Genomic DNA, 18,230 nt, shown 5'->3' with positions numbered 1-18,230 from the left:
TGTGTTCTCTTTGCTGACGATGTCAAACTGTTTAATACCACTAATAATACTTCTACCCTTCAAGAAGACCTCGACTTAATTTCCGATTGGTCTAAAACTTGGCAACTCCAAATCTCAACCAGCAAATGCTCAGTCTTACATATTGGAAAAAAGAACCCTAACATCAAGTACAAACTTGATGGACATTACCTAACTGACGACCCCCACCCTGTCAAAGATCTTGGAGTTCTCATATCAAATGATCTTAATGCCAAAGCCCACTGCAACTACATAGCAAAAAAAGGCCCTAAGAGTTGTAAACCTAATTTTACGCAGCTTCTTTTATAAAAACTCTACACTACTAACTAGAGCATACCAAACATTTGCCAGACCTATTCTTGAATACAGCTCATCCGTCTGGAACCCATACCACATCTCTGACATAAATACAATAGAACGAGTCCAGAAATATTTCACTAGAAGAGTTCTTCACTCCTCCGAAAACAACAAAATACCTTATACCAACAGACTTGAAATCCTGGGATTAGAAAACTTACAACTCCGTCGACTTCGACATGACCTGTGTTTAACACACAAAATCATCTATTGCAATATCCTTCCTATAAAAGACTACTTCAGCTTCAATTGCAATATTACAAGAGCAAAAAATAGATTCAAGCTAAATGTCAACCGCTTCAAACTTGATTGCAGAAAATATGACTTCTGTAACGGAGTTGTTAATGCTTGGAACTCATTACCTGACTCCATAGTCTCTACTCAAAATCCCAAAATCTTCAACCAAAAACTGTCTACTATTGACCTCACCCCATTCCTAAGAGGACTATAAGGGGCGTGCATAAGAGCACAAAAGTGTCTACCATTCCTGTCCTGTCCCTTCATTATTATTATTATTAAGGCTCAAGCAGTCATATCTCCCTGTTAATTCCATGAAGAAGGGGCATCCCCCTCAGGCAATTCCCTCGCTTGAAGAGATAGCAGAAAAGAGATCTTCAAAACCCAAGCCCTGACTGTGACTCATAAATGATGCTACCCAGTTGCCCAGTACAGCAGGATATGTTGCACTGGTGGTCTCATGAGTAGGAGTCCCAGGGCTCATTGTGTGTAATTTTAAAAATACTAAATAGCCCGGATTGCAAAATGGCTAAACTCAATTTGGCATCAAAGTGAGAGCTAGGGCAGGTTCAAGAAACAACCCTTTAAATGGGCAGCCTGTAGTTATTTAAAGGCAAAACCATGGCTGTGAAGAATTTTGGGGTTTATGCTTGCTTGAAACCTAACTGGAAGCTCACAGAAAGTGATATCAAACCTCTAAAAATAATTGACATGGAAAATTGGATACTATAAATTTCTTTCCAGAACTTTCGCCCTGGCTGCTAGACCTTCCTGGTTGAAAGCCCACCTTTTGAAAGCCACTGAAGGTATCCTTTTCTGCTGCCTCTACCAATGCCTTTGCATCAGAAAAATTAAAAGCATCCATCAAGTTTCCCTGATCTGATCAATTTTTAATCTTTTGCTAATAACATGTGTTCCACCCACATATTTCAGCAAAAAGGGGAGATTGTAGGAAGTTAGCACCCACCCCTTCCTAGGAAAATGAAATATTCTAGGAAATATTAAAAAGGCAGAATATTATATTTTTCCTAAAGGAGAAACATGTTTCTAAAGACAAACTCAGAGCCTCAGCTCCGTGCCCCTTCCCAGCAGATATTTTGGTGCCAACCTATCTACAAGACAAAGGCTGGGCCAGCTTATCTACAACACAAAAGACATGGCCCTCAGGACATGATAGGACTAGCCCTCTATCCATCTAGCAACAGAACTCACCACATGACACCTGGGGAGATTACATCAGCTAGTAAGATTCAACCAAGCTTGGGACTCAAGACACTACAAAGTTACTCTTGCATGACCCCATGGGAGTCTGACAACCATTCAGAATACAGGAACAGGAAGCTCCAAGGCGGGACCTAAGAGAGGGTATAAATATCTCTCTCTCTCTCTCTCTCTCTCTCTCTCTCTCCATGTACTATTTTTGCCCAGGATCTCAAACCATGTGACCCTGTCCACTATTAAAATCATCTTTCCAAGCAATCTCCATGTTTCCAGTGTTTTTCTTCCCACTTGGAACTGAACCCCGCTGGACATTTCTTCTGACAGGTGAGTTTATTACAGATTACTAGGTGCAAATAGAAATACACATTATTTCTATAGCAAGGCAGATAAAGCAGGAATGGTTAATTTGATTACTTTATTTAAAGAGGAAAATATGTTCCTATTTGGATATCACTTCTGGAATTTGTGCTTGTGAAGAAAAAAAATGAAACTTTGATCTTGGCTTTGTTGATTAGAAAGATTTGGTATTATAGAAATGGCTCGTTATAGATTAGTGTGTAAAAGCAAAAAGTTGAGGCTGGAGTGTGTTTATTTTGTACTGAGCTAGAAAGAGTTTGAAATTAATGCTCCTTTTTCTTTCTTTTTCTCTTCCCCCTTGTATTCCACACCTCCTTTTCCCGATCCCTTTCCTGACATTAATTTCTTCTTTTCTTTTCTTGTATTTCATATTTCATATAATAAAATAAAAATTAAAAAAGAAAAAGAAATTACAGGTAAATATAAAGATGCAAACTGGGAAGAAAGAGAATATCCAAAACAATTTTAACAAGTCTTTATGGCACATATTCTTGCTATACATGCATAACTTGTTCTCAGTATTTATGAGGTTAAATCAGAATGAAAATGAGGAAAGAGATAGAAAAAATTAGCTAGAGTGTACTCTTCTATTTTTCTGAAAGTGAACGCTGTTTCAATTACAGTCTATTCTTCCTCCCAAATGAATAGAAACTACTAGCTGTGCTGAAGTCTTTCATGAAAGGGCACTAACTCTATTCATAACATCATTTCTTCCTTCTTTCAAAGAATATATTAAATACATTTAATCATCAAGGAGAATCCTGTTGTAAGCAGGAAGAGATGGCCAGTTTGTCATTAGCTGTGATGAAATAAAATGAAGTTAAATTTTTTCTTCAGCACATCCAGACTAAAGTAATCTTTATCTTCTAGAATACTGAATTTAGTATTAGCTCTCATGAGATTAAAAAAGATGGGTGGGGGGGTGTCTATTACAAATTAACTGGAAATATTTTTTTCTAATTCACACAATCAAGTCATTTTCCTCTTCTTTCTTCGGGGCAATGCTACCAGGTTTTCTACCTAAGCAAAAAATATGGTGTCCTCTCTCCTTGTATTTAAAAAGACTGTCAAGCTGGAATTATGTAAGAGCTATTGTCATTATTTAAAGATGCCAGGTTGGGGGTTTTGGAATTTTTTTTTCTTTTATGTTTTATTTTGTAGATGTTACAATGTAAACCCACTGGAAGTCACTTGAAATATGGAGTAACTAAATTAATAAAAATGGAGAGAGAGGGCTCACATAGAACCAAACTAAAAGTAGTTTGTTTAGGTTATGTCTTCATGTGCTGCATTAACCAAGTTGATATCTTTTACAAATCTAATAGATTGTGGTTTATTGCACCCTAATTTAATAAAATTTGCAAAATGATCACTGACAGATGCCACTGCCTCCTTTTTGGTTTTATTTCATATTTTTTCCCTAAGAAGGAGAGACATGACATAGTTACAGAAAACTTCATACAATCAAGAAGTTTTGGGATGGATGCCAGAATAAGAATGGGTATTTGGTTATCTGAAATATTGGTTATCCATAAGACCCTCTGTTCACCTCACTTAATTAAAAGAGCCTTTTAATTTAAAATAAATGGGAATCTGACATGCTGAAAAGAGAAATTCTGCCTACAAAGCCCAGAATAAAAAGCTGCAGTAGGAGACAGAAATTGGGGAAATGAATGCATGTATGTATGAATTATGTATGTACATATGTACTTATGTATGTATGTGGTTGGGGTAAGAAGGATCAATTTCAATTACTTACTCCCTATTAAGTGGATATGTTTTGCGTAACTACATAGCCACTTTATGAATGTGAAAAGATTCCCATGGCAACTATTTGGTGTGAGTATCAATTATGTAACTTCCATTGTCAAGCAAGTTTTGATGTTGAAAATGACTGGCTGTATCTTGAAACAGAAGTATTAAATTGACCCTCTAATTCTGTTCTAAGTATCTAAACTATAGACCACATTATTATTCCTTCAATGTATCAGTTACTATGTCACATGTGTTGATTCTGCTACCACTACTCTATCCTTGAATGAGTGAACTCTGGACAATCAATTCTCTGTTAATTTCTGCTTATTCTGTGAAATTTTCTCATTGGTTGTTGTTTTTACACCAGAGGGCCTTTTTTTTTACTTTTTGTGTAGAAGTACTGCTTTGAAATTAAAACAAGAAGTCCATTAAAATCCTAGCGGTAACCAGTCAGCAATTACCAGAATCTGCAATCCAAGTCCTTATGATTTAGAATAGAATAGAATTTTTTATTGGCCAAGTGTGATTGGACACACAAGGAATTTGTCTTGGTGCATATGCTCTCAGTGTACATAAAAGAAAAGATACCTTCATCAAGATACAACATTTATATTTATATTGATATATTGACCATCAATTGTGTTGTAAATGTTGTACCTTGATGAACGTATTTTTTCTTTTATGTACACTGAGAGCATATGCACCAAGACAAATTCCTTGTGTGTCCAATCACACTTGGCCAATAAAATTCTATTCTATTCTAAAGTCCTCTTATCTAGAGAGATGCAATTGTTTTCCTTTACTTTTCCTCTGGATGCTAACTAATTTTCACTTATTTTTTTTTAAGTGTCTATATTGCCTGGTGTTCTGTTGTGTATTTCTAGCTTCTTGTTCAGAATTGCATCCAATCTCCAATTTAAAATAGTGGCAAAATATTATCTAGGATTCCACGTTTCTTTTTTATTTCTGCAAGTTAAGTTTTTGAAGTGTAGAGATAGAGGTGTGACAACCCATGCATTTTATCTCCTCTTTGCTGACCTTGCAAGAAACAGGGTTTTAGGAAAGGTCATTAAGAATGGCTCCTCACATCTTTTGGATATTTGGGGGATAATGCAGACCAGCCTCACCTAACGCAGAGGACATTAGATAGTTCAGAATGTAACATCTCCCATATTCAGTTGGGTCAAATACCATGAAGAAAGTTGACATTTTGTATAATCAGTGGTGAAATACTGATCCTTTGCTGACAGCTTTTTTTTATAGCCACATATGATATTATTTTTCAGGAATAATGGGACAGCATTAGAGATCTGTTCCATACAAGCCTAATGTAGTTCTTTCATGGCCTGAAACACAAACTTCTGTAAATAAAGCACACTTCCTTTCTTTTGGCATTGTTCCAAAGTGTTATTCTCAGGCTTGAACAGAATCCAAATCTAGCTTAGTAGACAACAAAATCTGATGTTAATGACAGCAACTTAATGTCCATAATAAATAAAACAGATTGTAGAATTAGCCTTTTTTGGCAAATATGCTACAGGATAGCATAAAGATGTTCATATGTTCTAAGCTCACTATCACAATTAAAAGAGGTTTTAAAATACTTAGCTAAGATGTTTGAGAACAGCTGAAGCTGCTATAGTTGGTTTAAGAGAACTGTAGTCTGATAAAGAACTTAATATAAAGTGATTATGTTATTGTTACGTATCTCAGGATTACATTCCGGGGGGAGTGACTAGCGTCGCGGCAGGATGGCGGATCCCGGTGCTCTGGATAAAATGCCGCTATCCCAGCTGTTTGGGGTCCTCTATGGATCATAGCTGTCTTGTAGAGACAGCGAAGAAGGGAGGCACAGAACGGTGCGAACAGGGAAGTTGCAAATTCCCTGGAGCGCCGGCATTAGCCTCCAACCCAATGGCAAGGGAAGAAAGCTATTAGGAGCTATCAAAAGCTGGGGCGGCCACACAAAAAGACTTGAGCAGGAGCGGTGATTAAATGGAGTATTATTACCAGGTGAGTGATTGGCCAACTCACAGGTAAGAAGAAAATTTTTCAAAGCTTAAAAGGAGTTTTCAACTTGAAATTAGCGGCTAATTGGCACGTGGAAATATAAAGTGAAAGAAACAAAAAGCAAAGAGGAATTTTGAGATTAAAGCCCTAAAAGGCAAACTTTCCATCTGGATTTAAAATTGGATTTGTAAGAAATTAAAAATAATAAAAAGAAGAGGATTGAGGAACAGGAAGTAATTATCTTTGTGGATTAACAAGTGACATTTTGTTGCCAAGGAACTTGTGAATTGGAGAGAGATATCTGCTGGAGGAAAGAAAGTATTGCATCATTTAGACTAATGAGGGAAAGTCAGAAGGAGAATCTGTTTAAACAGCTGCAGGCACCATTTTAAAAAAAGGGAGTGGAAACAACAACAAAAAGGGAATGGAACAAAGACTTCAATTGAAACAGTTTAAAGGAACATCTGAGTTGGATATTTTCTGGAAATAAAAAAGAAAAGAAAAAAGGGACATTACATGGACTTGAATTTGAACTATATATAAGTTAAAATAATAAACTTGAAAATCTTTTCTCCTTAAATTGAGAACATGGAGAGTTGGGAGGATGAGTATGAGGAACTAAGAGAAATGCTTCAAATGGTGCAAGAATATTTTAAGGGAAACAAGGAAGCAGAAGAGTGGTTAAAATGTAAAAAAATAACTATGAGGGAGAAGAAAAGGAACAAGAATACAATGCTGAAAAGGAAATGATTGAAGACAATTATATAGATGAAGACAAACATGGATGATTATACTGGAATTGACAGTAAAAAAAATGGATAGGGGAAAGTATATTTTTAAAAAGAAGAGGAAAAAAGGCAATGGGAAAAGATTGAGGGGGAAAATTAAAAGAGTGGAAAAAATAAATGATTACACTGGGATTAACAGGGAGAGTTAAATTAGATACGGGAGAGTATCTCTCAAGGAAGAAGAGAAGAGGAGGAAATGGGGAAAATCAAAAGAGCAAAAAGTAGAGAAAGGATGTGGAAAGAGAAGAAAGAAAGAGAAGAAAAAGACAAGAGAATGGGAGAAAGGAAGGAAAATATTAAAAAATGGAAGTTTGGAGAGTCTGAAGGAAAATGGTTAAAAGGGGAAGAAAAATGAATAGCAAAAAATGAAATAGATGTAGAAAGTGTATGTAAGAAGTAAATTAGAAGAAATATATAGATTATTGTAAAGGAGGTAGATGAAATGTGAAAGATACAATGGGGTATATGTTTTATTGTTTGAGGATGCATGGAATTGGAAAGACTTATAGTGGATGGTGAAGAAATAAAATTTAAATATAGAAAAGAATAAAGAAATTAATTGAAATTAAGATACAAATTGAAAAGAAATAAAAAAGGAAGAAATATATTGTTTAAGAGAAACAGTCCAGCAGATAAAATGTGAAAGATAGAATAGTTTATAGGTGAAAATAATTGAAAATGAGATATAAAATGGAATAAAATTGAAATGTTAGTAAATGATGTATCTTAATGAAAGAGAAAAATAATTATTGTTGAACTGGAAATAAGAATTTAAAGAAAATAAGAGATGGAAGGTTGTACTTATTAAAGGGTTGTAAAGCAAAAATAGAACAAGATGAAAATGTTAATAAATAAAATATATGAGGGGTATTCTGAGAAATAGACTCAATAAATGGGAAAACCAGGGTTGTCTGGACACCATAGCAGAAAATATTGAAATCAAAATGAATACAGCAATAGAGAGAGATCAGAAGGAGGAGAGAGTTGGAAGAAAGGGAGAAGGAGAGACAGAGAGAAAGAAAGAAGAAAGGGAGAGGAGAGGAGGGGAAGAAAGGGAGAGGAAATAAGAGTAGAAGAGAAGGTTAGAGTGGAGGGAAGAATGGAGGAGGGGGAAAGGAAGGGGATGTAGAGAAGGAGTAGGAGAGGAGAGAAGAAAGTAGAAAGGTTAAAAGAAGGAGAGGAGAGGATAAGAAAGGGAAGAAAGATTGCTGTAAAATGGAAAAGATGAAATGGAAGAAAGACAATCCCAAACACGTTTGAATACATCAGAAAAAAATTTAATTAGCTAAAAAACAATAAAAGAGAATATATGTTAGTAAAAATGCAGAAAAACATAACTTGAGGGCGAAAAAAGTTGTGGTTTATATAAATGAGCATAGAAGCATTAAGACTGTAATTAAAATATAATAAAAGAATATTTTGGCAGAAATTGTAATTGAGTAATATGTATTTGGATATGTTAAGTTAAGGAGTATAAGATATACACCTTATGTGTATATATGGCCAATACTCTGTTCATAAACAATGTGTGTGGGGGGGGAATCAGTAAAAATTGATTTTTTAAAAAAGGATTACATTCCTGTTTGTTTGTTTTTAATATCCCCTTACCCCAGTGGTGGGTTGCTACCGGTTCACCCCTGTTCAGGTGTGCCGGTAGCAGCGGAGGTGGGAGGCTCTGCCCACCGACCCGGACGTCATCAAATATAATCTGCGCATGTGCAGAAGCAAGCAAACCAGTAGCAAAGGTAAGTAAAACCCACCCCTGCCTTACCCACTCTTCACATTATAGCAGCTTTCCCAATCTGATCCCTGATGTGTTGGATAGCAATTCTGATCAAGCTGAATTCAAGCTAGAAGGTACATCAATTTTGGAAAGATTAGATTGGGAACTAGGGGACTCATGTCTGTTTAATAATCCCTACATAAATTTTCTTACAAATAACTGGTACATGATACTGTAGGCTCCTTACAGATGACAGTTTAGAATACTATGAAATTCATAATGAATTCACAGCAGTCATTTTCTCTAAAGCACTTAGTTTAGCAAGAGAACATCTAATGCTTTATATATATTTTATCTTGTCCTATGCAATACTAAAATTTATTTCCAAATATTCTAAGGAATATCCTAAGGAGGAAGATTTTATTTTAAGAAATAAGGAAGAAAACATTCTTATGTAAAATACCTTATTTTGTTTCAATTCAATTGTTTCTATTTTGTTTCAGTTCGATTACATGGTGAATGATTGCTTATCATCTAAATAAGTCATAACATGTAATCAAGGTGATGATCTAAAATACTGCCTATACTTCACACCTTTTAGCATTTCTGATATCATTAGTTCCAAAATGGTGGCACAAAGTGCTAAACTGCATTTAACCCACCTCCAGAAGCAACTGAAATCCTTCTCTCTTCTTAATTTCATCCACTAAGTATCTGAAAAACAGAACAGTAATGTCTAGAGTTAATTTAATAATGTACAAATAGATGCAGATGTTCACATTTCAGATTATTAGATTATAACTTCTTTTAGCCTGAGAAACAACACTCCAAATATAGGTGAGGCTAAGTCTAGGTAGATGGGATCACTGTTTATTTATATATTTATCCATGTATATTTTTAAATAATATTATTTAAAATAATATTTTTAAATTATTTTTAAAATACCAAAAAAACAACAACAAAAACCACCCAGGAACCAAGCAACGGATGCTACAAGGATGAGGTCTACTTACTCTGTCAGCCACCTCCAGGAGTAAGAGCTGTCCTTGAGCTCCCAAGACAACTGGAAAAGCCAAGTTTTATACCCTTTTGGAAGGCCAACAGGGTGGGAACAGTTCTCAGTTCTAGAGTGTTCCCCAGGGTCAGGGCCACAGAGGAAAAGGCTCCATGACCATTCTCACAAAATTCCTTAGCACAATGGTCCTCAACCTTTCCAGCTTGAGTGGGGAGAGAAATGGTTCTGTTTGAGTGGTACGGGGGTACGCCACTCTCACAAATGGAGCACTTGCCTAACATTTGTGCGGTCCAGTTTCAAACGGGCCACAGGCCTGGGGGTTGGGGACCCCTGCCTTAGCAGATGGAATCCACAGGCCTCTTCCACTAGCATGAGTCGGATAAGCCAGTCCCATTGATGTAAGACATTCCTTAGATCCCTGGACTCATACTATATAGCACTTTAAAGGATAATAATCAACATCTTAAATTGGTCTGAGTAGCAAACTGGTAAATAATGAAGCTCACACAGCTGAGATCTTATAGGTGCCTAAAAGCCCCCAAAACTGTGTGCATGGCTACTTCTTCACCAACTGTAATAGCATTAAGCATCATTATATTTTGTTTTTTTTTAAGATTAGCAACATTTCAAGAACGTGTGTGAGGGATAATTTTTTAAATTGCAGAGTCTTTTCAATGAAATGCCGTGGTGATAAATATACATCTGCAACTATTTGTTTATTTGTTTTTAGCTAATCACATAAACTTTCAAATTTTTTTCAAATTAAAGTAGCAAATATGCATTTTAAGATACAAGCATACACAAATTTCAGCAACTGAATTAAAAGTGCCAAGTTTTGCACAGATACAGTCTCATGACTTTTAACCCCTAATTCAGGAATTGGCTTACCCAGTATAAGATTTATTGACAAACTTTAGTAAGATTAATGCCCTTGCTGGGTTTCCAAGTGAGGTTCAATGATGAACTCATGGTCCCTGAAAGAGCGAGGACAGCATTGCAGCAGAGATCAGTGGCCAGACAGCAAATTCTGATCAGTAGCAGCTCTCTCAGCTTATTCTGGCAACTGCAGGAATCATGGTTTGTGTAGTCAACTTCGAGCAGCTGGAAGCTGAAAGATTTCAATTATGCTCATAACTGCAATGCAGCCTGTCATAGATATGAAGTCTGTAAAAAAAACCTTCACTTTCTTAATCACTAATGGATATAATCAATTTAAAGTTAATGAGAGATTTTCAGATTGTCAGGGTAAGGGAAAACCACTTGGTAAATCAATCATCTTTCTGGATCAAAGAAAACAAAAAAGAGCATTTTAAAGGAAATCCGCTACAGAAATGGGGATCACCCCAAAAATACTGCAGATAATGCTTGGAGTTATTGAGCAAGACAATGTCTAAATCAGGGGTGGTATTGCTTTATCTTCGCTACTGGTTGCAAATGTGAATACGTGTGCGCTTGCTTCGCTCACAACACCTCTGTGCATATGCAGGACCTTCTGTGCCTGCACAGAGCACAAAAAACGGGATGTGATGACATCTGGCCAGGTGAGTGGAGCCTCCCACAGCTGCCTCTACCTGTTCACCCGAACCGGATGAAACCGGATGAATACCACCACTGGTCTAAATCAGTTAATAATAAGTGGGCAACTTTTGAAGAGAGAATGGAAGAAAGTCATCTAAAGATGACTTTGAAATATGAAAGAGGAAATGGAAGTAATTAAGAAAATTGAAGAAACTGTTAGACAAAGTGTTGGAGAGGTAAAACAAATTAATGATAAAGTGGACATTTGGAAAGCAAGCAGAAGTTATAAGCAGATGAAAAACGTTTTAAATAATTTGGTATTAATATAATTGAGGGAGTAAGAACTCTGCTTGAGAATCAGAGTGAATCCAGAGGATTCTGGTAAAAATATTAGGGTAAATCTATCATTTTTTTTAGAATGGTATGAGAGACACAGAGGCTGAAATCAATAAAAGGTACAGGATAAATATGCAAAGTTAAAACAATTGTTCCAAGAAATATAGCTGCACACTTTGTTAAAAAAAAGCCTAGAGACCTAACAGCATTTCAATACTAGACTGAAAATGGATCATATCAATGCAATTGTGCTGAAAGAAATTCCAGTTAGAATACTGAAACCAGAACTTTACTTTCTAGGGCTGATAGTTAAACATATAATAAAGAACCATGCAATGTCACTTTTATACACAATGATGGAAAGATCTGGCAATACCTACAGCGGGGAGAATGCTTGGTAAAAATGACAGAAATGGCTGAAATGGCTATCTACATTTATTGATGAAGGGACTTATGGACATTTGAATAAAAAAGAAAAAACTTATGATTTATGATTTTGATGATTAGATAGAATAATTATAGAAAGAAAAATCTTGTGGCAGTTTAACAGAGATGTTAAAATATACCATAATTGAACTTATAAATGCTCTGAAGAAGATCAGAAGCCACATTTTTATATTTTTTAATTTATTTATTTCTACTTTTATATACCATATTTTTTGGCCTAGGGGTTGTTCCTCTGCCCTGGTCCTATTAGACCTCTCAGCGGCTTTTGATACCATTGACCATGGTATCCTGCTGCGCTGGTTGGAGGGATTGGGAGTGGGAGGCACCGTCTATCGGTGGTTCTCCTCCTATCTCTCCGACTGGTCGCAGACGGTGTTGACAGGGGGGCAGAGGTCGGCCCCGAGGCGCCTCACTTGTGGGGTGCCGCAGGGGTCGATTCTCTCGCCCCTTCTGTTCAACATCTATATGAAGCCGCTGGGTGAGATCATCAGTGGCTTCGGTGTGAGGTACCAGCTGTATGCGGATGACACCCAGCTGTACTTTTCCACACCAGGCCACCCCAATGAAGCTATCGAAGTGCTGTCCTGGTGTTTGGAAGCCGTACGGGTCTGGATGGGGAGAAACAGGCTTAAGCTCAATCCCTCCAAGACAGAGTGGCTGTGGATGCCGGCATCCCGGTACAGTCAGCTGAGTCCTTGGCTGACTGTTGGGGGTGAGTCATTGGCCCCGATGGAGAGGGTGCGCAACCTGGGCGTCCTCCTGGATGAACGGCTGTCTTTTGAAGACCATTTGACGGCCGTCTCCAGGAGAGCTTTCCACCAGGTTCGCCTGGTGCGCCAGTTGCGCCCCTTTCTAGACCGGGATGCCTTATGCACGGTCACTCACGCCCTCGTGACGTCTCGTCTGGATTACTGCAATGCTCTCTACATGGGGCTCCCCTTGAAGGGCATCCGGAGGCTGCAGTTAGTCCAGAATGCGGCTGCGCGGGTGATAGAGGGAGCCCCTCGTGGCTCCCGCGTGACACCTATCCTGCGCAGTCTGCACTGGCTACCTGTGGCCTTCCGGGTGCGCTTCAAGGTGTTGGTGACAATCTTTAAAGCGCTCCATGGCATAGGGCCAGGCTATTTACGGGATCGCCTACTGCTACCGAATACCTCTCACCGACCCGTGCGCTCTCACAGAGAGGGACTCCTCAGGGTGCCGTCAGCTAGGCAGTGTCGTCTGGCGACACCCAGGGGAAGGGCCTTCTCTGTGGGGGCTCCCACCCTCTGGAACGAACTCCCTCCTGGACTTCGTCAACTTCCGGACCTCCGAACCTTTCGTCGCGAGCTTATTCATCTGCGCGGGACTGAATTAGATTTTAAATTTACTGGTTTTAAATGGGTTTTTATTATTTATACTGTTTTTTAATAATTTGCCTATAGAATAAGTTTTTTAATTGTCATTTTAGTTTGTATTTATATGTATTTTTAATTGCCTGTGAACTGCCCTGAGTCCCTAGGGAGATAGGGCGGTATATAAATATGAAAAATAAAATAAATAAATAAATAAAATAAGACACCTTTTTACCCCCCAAAAGAGGGTGAAAATCTGGGTGCATCTTACATGCTGCATGTAGCCCTGTCCACCCTTTTGAACATTTTCCGGCAGTTCCAGGCAGCGGGGATCTGGGCTGAGACACAGCCTGTCCTGAAGAGGAACAAACCACTTCGAGGCACTTTGTGGGGGGAGGGATCTGCCCAGCGGCTTTGGTGAAGAAGGCGGGCCCCACGGTTTGCAGCCGATCACCCCTCTGGCCGCCCAGCGGGCAGCTCAGGCCAGGCAATGGTTGCAATGACTTCACTCCCCACCAACGTGAGGAGCCACTGCTGCCGCCACCGCCTAAGCCCTCTCGATGCCCAGGAGCCGAGCCGAGTGGGAGCCGTGAAACATCTGTCCTTTCCAGCCACTGCTGCCCATTGGCCCGATTCCCCAAGGCAAATTTCAGAGCCTTGTTTCAGGGCTCTAAAAGGGCAATGGGCAGCGGAGAACCGGGAACCCTTTTGGATTCGAGGAGGGGATAGCAGCGCTACCACCTGAAAGTACTCCTTGGGAAAGAGGTGAGTCTGCTGAGAAGGAAGACGAGAGTGCGTGGTTGTGCAATGTGCAATGGGAAGGAGTACATTCAGGCGGCAGTGTTCCTTTCTGTTGCACACTGCAGAGCCATGCACCCTCGTCCTCTTTCTCAGCAGACTCACCTCTTTCCCAAGGAGCACTTTCAGACGGCAGCGCTGCGATCCCCTCCTCGAATCCAAAAGGGCTCCCGGTTCCCCGCTGCCCATTGCAGGGGAACTGGCCGCTGCCTGAAACACGGCTCTGAAATTTTCCTTGGGGAATCGGGCCAATGGGCAGTGGTGGCTGGAAACGAGGGACGAAGCGGCGGAGAAACTGAAGGCGCACCCTGAAGGGCTGCTGTCGTGTCCCACTCCTCCGCTGACGGCCGGGTCAGGGAAATCCGAATCAGGCTTGCCTCTGCAGCTCTGCCCAAAGTCCTAGCAAAGTCCTCAGAGCAGGCAGGAGACCAGAAAGTGACTTCAGCAAGATAAGTTCGACTTTGCCTGACTTAGAGACTGCCAGAAAGCAGATCCTTTATATAGGCCATGGGGTGTGGCTCCATGACTCAGCACTCATTAAGGCCTGCCCCTCCCTTCCTTCTGTTGCCTCCACCTATCCAGTCTTCTGATGCGAGGGTCACTCCAATCAGCAGCTGTTGGAAATAAACTTTCCTCAGGCTCATATGCTGTGGAGGAGGGGGAGGGGTCTAGCTGCTCCGTTTGCCTGGGCATGGAGCCAGGGCTGGGGCCGGGGGATGCTCCCTCCTCTGAAGCCTGCTTGGGCATGGAGCCAGGGCTGGGACCGGGAGGTGCCCCCTCCTCTTCATCTTGTCTGGGCATGGAGCCAGGACTGGGGCCGGGAGGCATACATTCCTCCGTGTAAGAAGGCCCCGGCTGCTGTGAGAGCGGGCAAGACACAACAGCTGCCTTCCTTTCAGTTCAACCAAGAGTCTGAGGAAAAGGGAATGTCCATAGAGAAGGGGGAGAGCTGTGCTAAAGAGAACGCGGGAGTGGAGGACGAGCTGCTGGGGCATGCTGTCGGATACTCTGCCCAGCAGCAGATCGGACAAGGAGGCGAGGCTGAGGAAGGTGGGAGTCACCTCGACGAAGAGGGCAGAAGAACCACCTTCCAGTTCTTAGAACAGAAATATGGCTATTTCCATTGCAATGACTGTAAGACCAGATGAGAAAGTGCCTATGTATGGTGCATTTCTGGAACCAATAAGGTATACTTTAAGCACCTTTGTCGCAAGTGCCAAAAGAGCTTTAATCCCTATAAAGTAGAAGCAATTCAATGCCAAATCTGTTCAAAGACTCATTGCTCCTATCCCTAGAAAAAAAGGCACATTGATCTCAAGAGATCACATCGGCAAGAGCTATGTGGCTGCTGTAAAGGCAAAGGATTATCTTGCGACAACACCTACAGCTTCAAATACATTGTTTGATCTGTGCAGTTTGTGTGCTGAGGTTGCATTTAACTATGCACTTTGTTTCATAATATGGATTTGACTTTAGGATTCTGACCTGACAATGGATAATGGACTAAAGATGTTTGCAATTTGTAATTTATCACTGTACTGCCTATTAATAAAACTTAAATTCTAAAAAAAAAAAAAAGAAAGAAAGAAAGAAAGAAAATCTCCCCACCCCACTCATTCCAGTTAAACACATGTAGAGTTATAGGGTTTGTTTTAAATAGATAACTGTGCTGCTCATTATCAAAATCAAGTGGAAGTCTGGATATGGCTGATCCTGATGCTGATAGGCAGAGGCAAAATTCTTTTTTTCTTGTTCTCCCCCCCCCATATTAAAATGTGTCTTATACTTCTGTGTGTCTTATATGCTGAAAAATATGGTACTTCATTTCTTTCTACACTTTTAACCTTTTCTTTTTTACTCCCTTTCACTGTATTTTAGTTTGTATTAATTCTTACTGTTGTTAAAACTCCCAATAAAAATTATAGAATAGAATAGAATAACAGAGTTAGAAGGGCCTTGGAGGTCTTTTAGTCCAACCTCTTGCTCAGGCAGAAACCCTATACTGGTCCACTGGTTTTAACTGTCAGGAAATTTCTCCCTAGTTCTAAGTTCCTTCTCTCCTTGATTAGTTTCCACCCATTGCTTCTTGTTCTACCCTCAGGTGCTTTGGAGAATAGTTTGACTCCCTCTTCTTTGTGGCAACCCCTGAGATATCAGAACACTGCTATCATGTCACCCCTAGTCCTTCTTTTCATTAAACTGGACATACCCAATTTTAGTAACTGTTCTTTATATGTTTTCACCTCCAATCCCCTAATCATCTTTGTTGCTCTTCTCTGCACTCTTTCAAGAGCCTCAACATCGTCTTTACATCCTGGTGACCAAAACTGGATGCAATATTCCAAATATGGCCTTACCAAGGCATTATTAAGTGGGATTAACATTTCAGCAATACCTGCCTTCGGTAATGAGGGTCCTCCCCACCAAGATCCAGCTGGCCTCTTGTTTATAAATGTCTTCAAGACCTGGCTCTTCATTCAGGTTTTTCATGAGAGAGAATGGTGACCCTGTTAGGCCTGGATCCAGGCCTGCCACAATCCTACTGTGGGAAGTTGGGAGGAGGGATTTCATGAGTGAAGTAGAATTAACCATAACAAAACTTTGCAGAGAAGTTCAAGGCCATGGTGTCCAACAGCTGTGCTGAGAAGAAAGTGGAGGTTGTCTTCTGTATGTGAAGAAACTGATTGGAGCAGTGGTGGACATATGGGAGAAGTAGGCAAGGTCTTGAACTTTCTTTTGGGTGAGGAAAACCCAGAAGCTCTCAGGTTCGGATTTTCCCAGATGTGCCAGTATGGCATCTCTAACAAAAGTTAGCTTTGAGGAATCGCAACCTTCGGAGATTGATTTCATTGGGGATGTTACTTGGAATCCTGACAGACCCTTTGCTTTGTTCCTGGCTGGTTTGTAATTTTGACATCTTTTATTTTTCACTTATGAGTTTTTTACTTGTTGGGAGCTATCCAGAATTATTAAGCACCAAAATGAATTAGTGTTAAAATTGTAAGCTGCTTAAAGTGGCTAAATCAGTGGCTGAGATGGATGGTTATAGATATTTGATGAATAAACAAATTCCAAAATCAAATTGAAGCTGACAGTTGAAAAAGAAAATATGCTATTCCTTCACAAAAATTATATTCTGTTACTCTTGAATATTTTATCTATACTACTGTCAAGTTTGAATCACTTTGCTTCATTCAAATCCTAATGCTTTTCAACTTGCCAATGGACTGGGGAATGGAAGGGGGAAATGGAATGCGGAAACTGTATGCAGAGATCATGAGAGTATGGAAACCATCAAGGTCACAAGAAGTCTCAGCAGATGCTGACAAAGAGATGGATTATTCACATAACAAGAGGACATCTCATAATTGGACAATGTGATCACCCGGGTGGGGAGAAGGAGAAGCTATTGTTTAACTATGCAAGCCTGTGTGCAAGAAAATCAGAGCTGGTTTTGTTTCTTCAGTACCAATATGGTGTATCCAATAAAGTTTTACTTTTGAAAATTTAATTCTCCCCTAAGTGTTTCCTTGTTTTGGGTTTACTAGTTGGACAGCTGACATTTTGAACTAGGACTTAAAAGATAATGTTTGCTCCAAAATACACATTAGGGCTTATTTTCTGGTTAGGCCTTATTTTGGGGAAAATACAGTACTAAATGTATCCATTTGGCTAACAACCTTAACTGGGGCTTATTTTGGGGGTAGGGCTTATATTATGAGCATCCTGAAAAATCATGCTAGGACTTATTTTCCGGTTGGGTTTTATTTTTGGGGAAACAGGGTAGATGGATCAAAATTACACCCAAATGTATTCATCGTTGCAAGCATATAGAATTTAATCCTAGGAAATTGATTCTAGATAAAAAATTGTACATATGACAAAATCTTGTTTGGAGAAATGCTCAGAAAATAAATTCACAATATTGAATAGATTTCTAAAAATAGTGATTTTAAACATAATTTAATCATAATTTATACAACAATCTGGCATTTTTCATAACGTTTTGCAAAAATTGTCCAGGGATTCATTAAAGAGAATAACAAAGAAATTATTTATACTGGATCAAGGGCAATTGCCAAGAAGTTTGTTTTTAATGAGCAAGTATATGTGACTCCTCCCTCTTCAGTGAATATCTATGCAACCAGATTGCCATGGTGCTGTTGCCACCAGCATTAACACTATCTAAATGAATGCAATAATAATTAAAAGTACTGTTTTGATTTATATTCAACAACATATTCCTGATATTATGCATAGTATGAACTTTAAAGAATATTTTATGCGCCTCATATTCCAGTCACTTCAAAAGTAC

The 18,230-nt window shown here is 39.3% G+C and overlaps 1 protein-coding gene across 9 annotated transcripts in view; it reads right to left on the bottom strand.

Moving 5' to 3' along the window:
• The window catches only part of GADL1 (glutamate decarboxylase like 1), a 126,109-nt gene that overhangs the window by 34,774 nt on the left and 73,105 nt on the right, over positions 1–18,230 (bottom strand). For 6 of the 9 annotated variants that reach the window (XM_058181191.1, XM_058181190.1, XM_058181194.1 and 3 more), the window contains one exon: positions 9,129–9,180. The exons of 1 other annotated variant lie outside the window; for it this stretch is intronic. In XM_058181191.1, coding sequence (XP_058037174.1) covers positions 9,129–9,180 — 52 coding nt within the window. Of the gene's footprint in view, positions 1–8,514; positions 8,594–9,128; positions 9,181–18,230 lie in introns of all 9 variants that reach the window. 2 more of the 9 variants (XR_009154926.1, XM_058181196.1) reach the window with 1 other exon arrangement.

The sequence above is a fragment of the Ahaetulla prasina genome, chromosome 4, assembly GCF_028640845.1.
Source record: "Ahaetulla prasina isolate Xishuangbanna chromosome 4, ASM2864084v1, whole genome shotgun sequence".
NCBI lineage: Eukaryota > Metazoa > Chordata > Lepidosauria > Squamata > Colubridae > Ahaetulla > Ahaetulla prasina.
The sequence above is the reverse complement of the archived record's forward strand: the minus strand, read 5'-3'. Positions and strand labels throughout refer to the sequence as shown.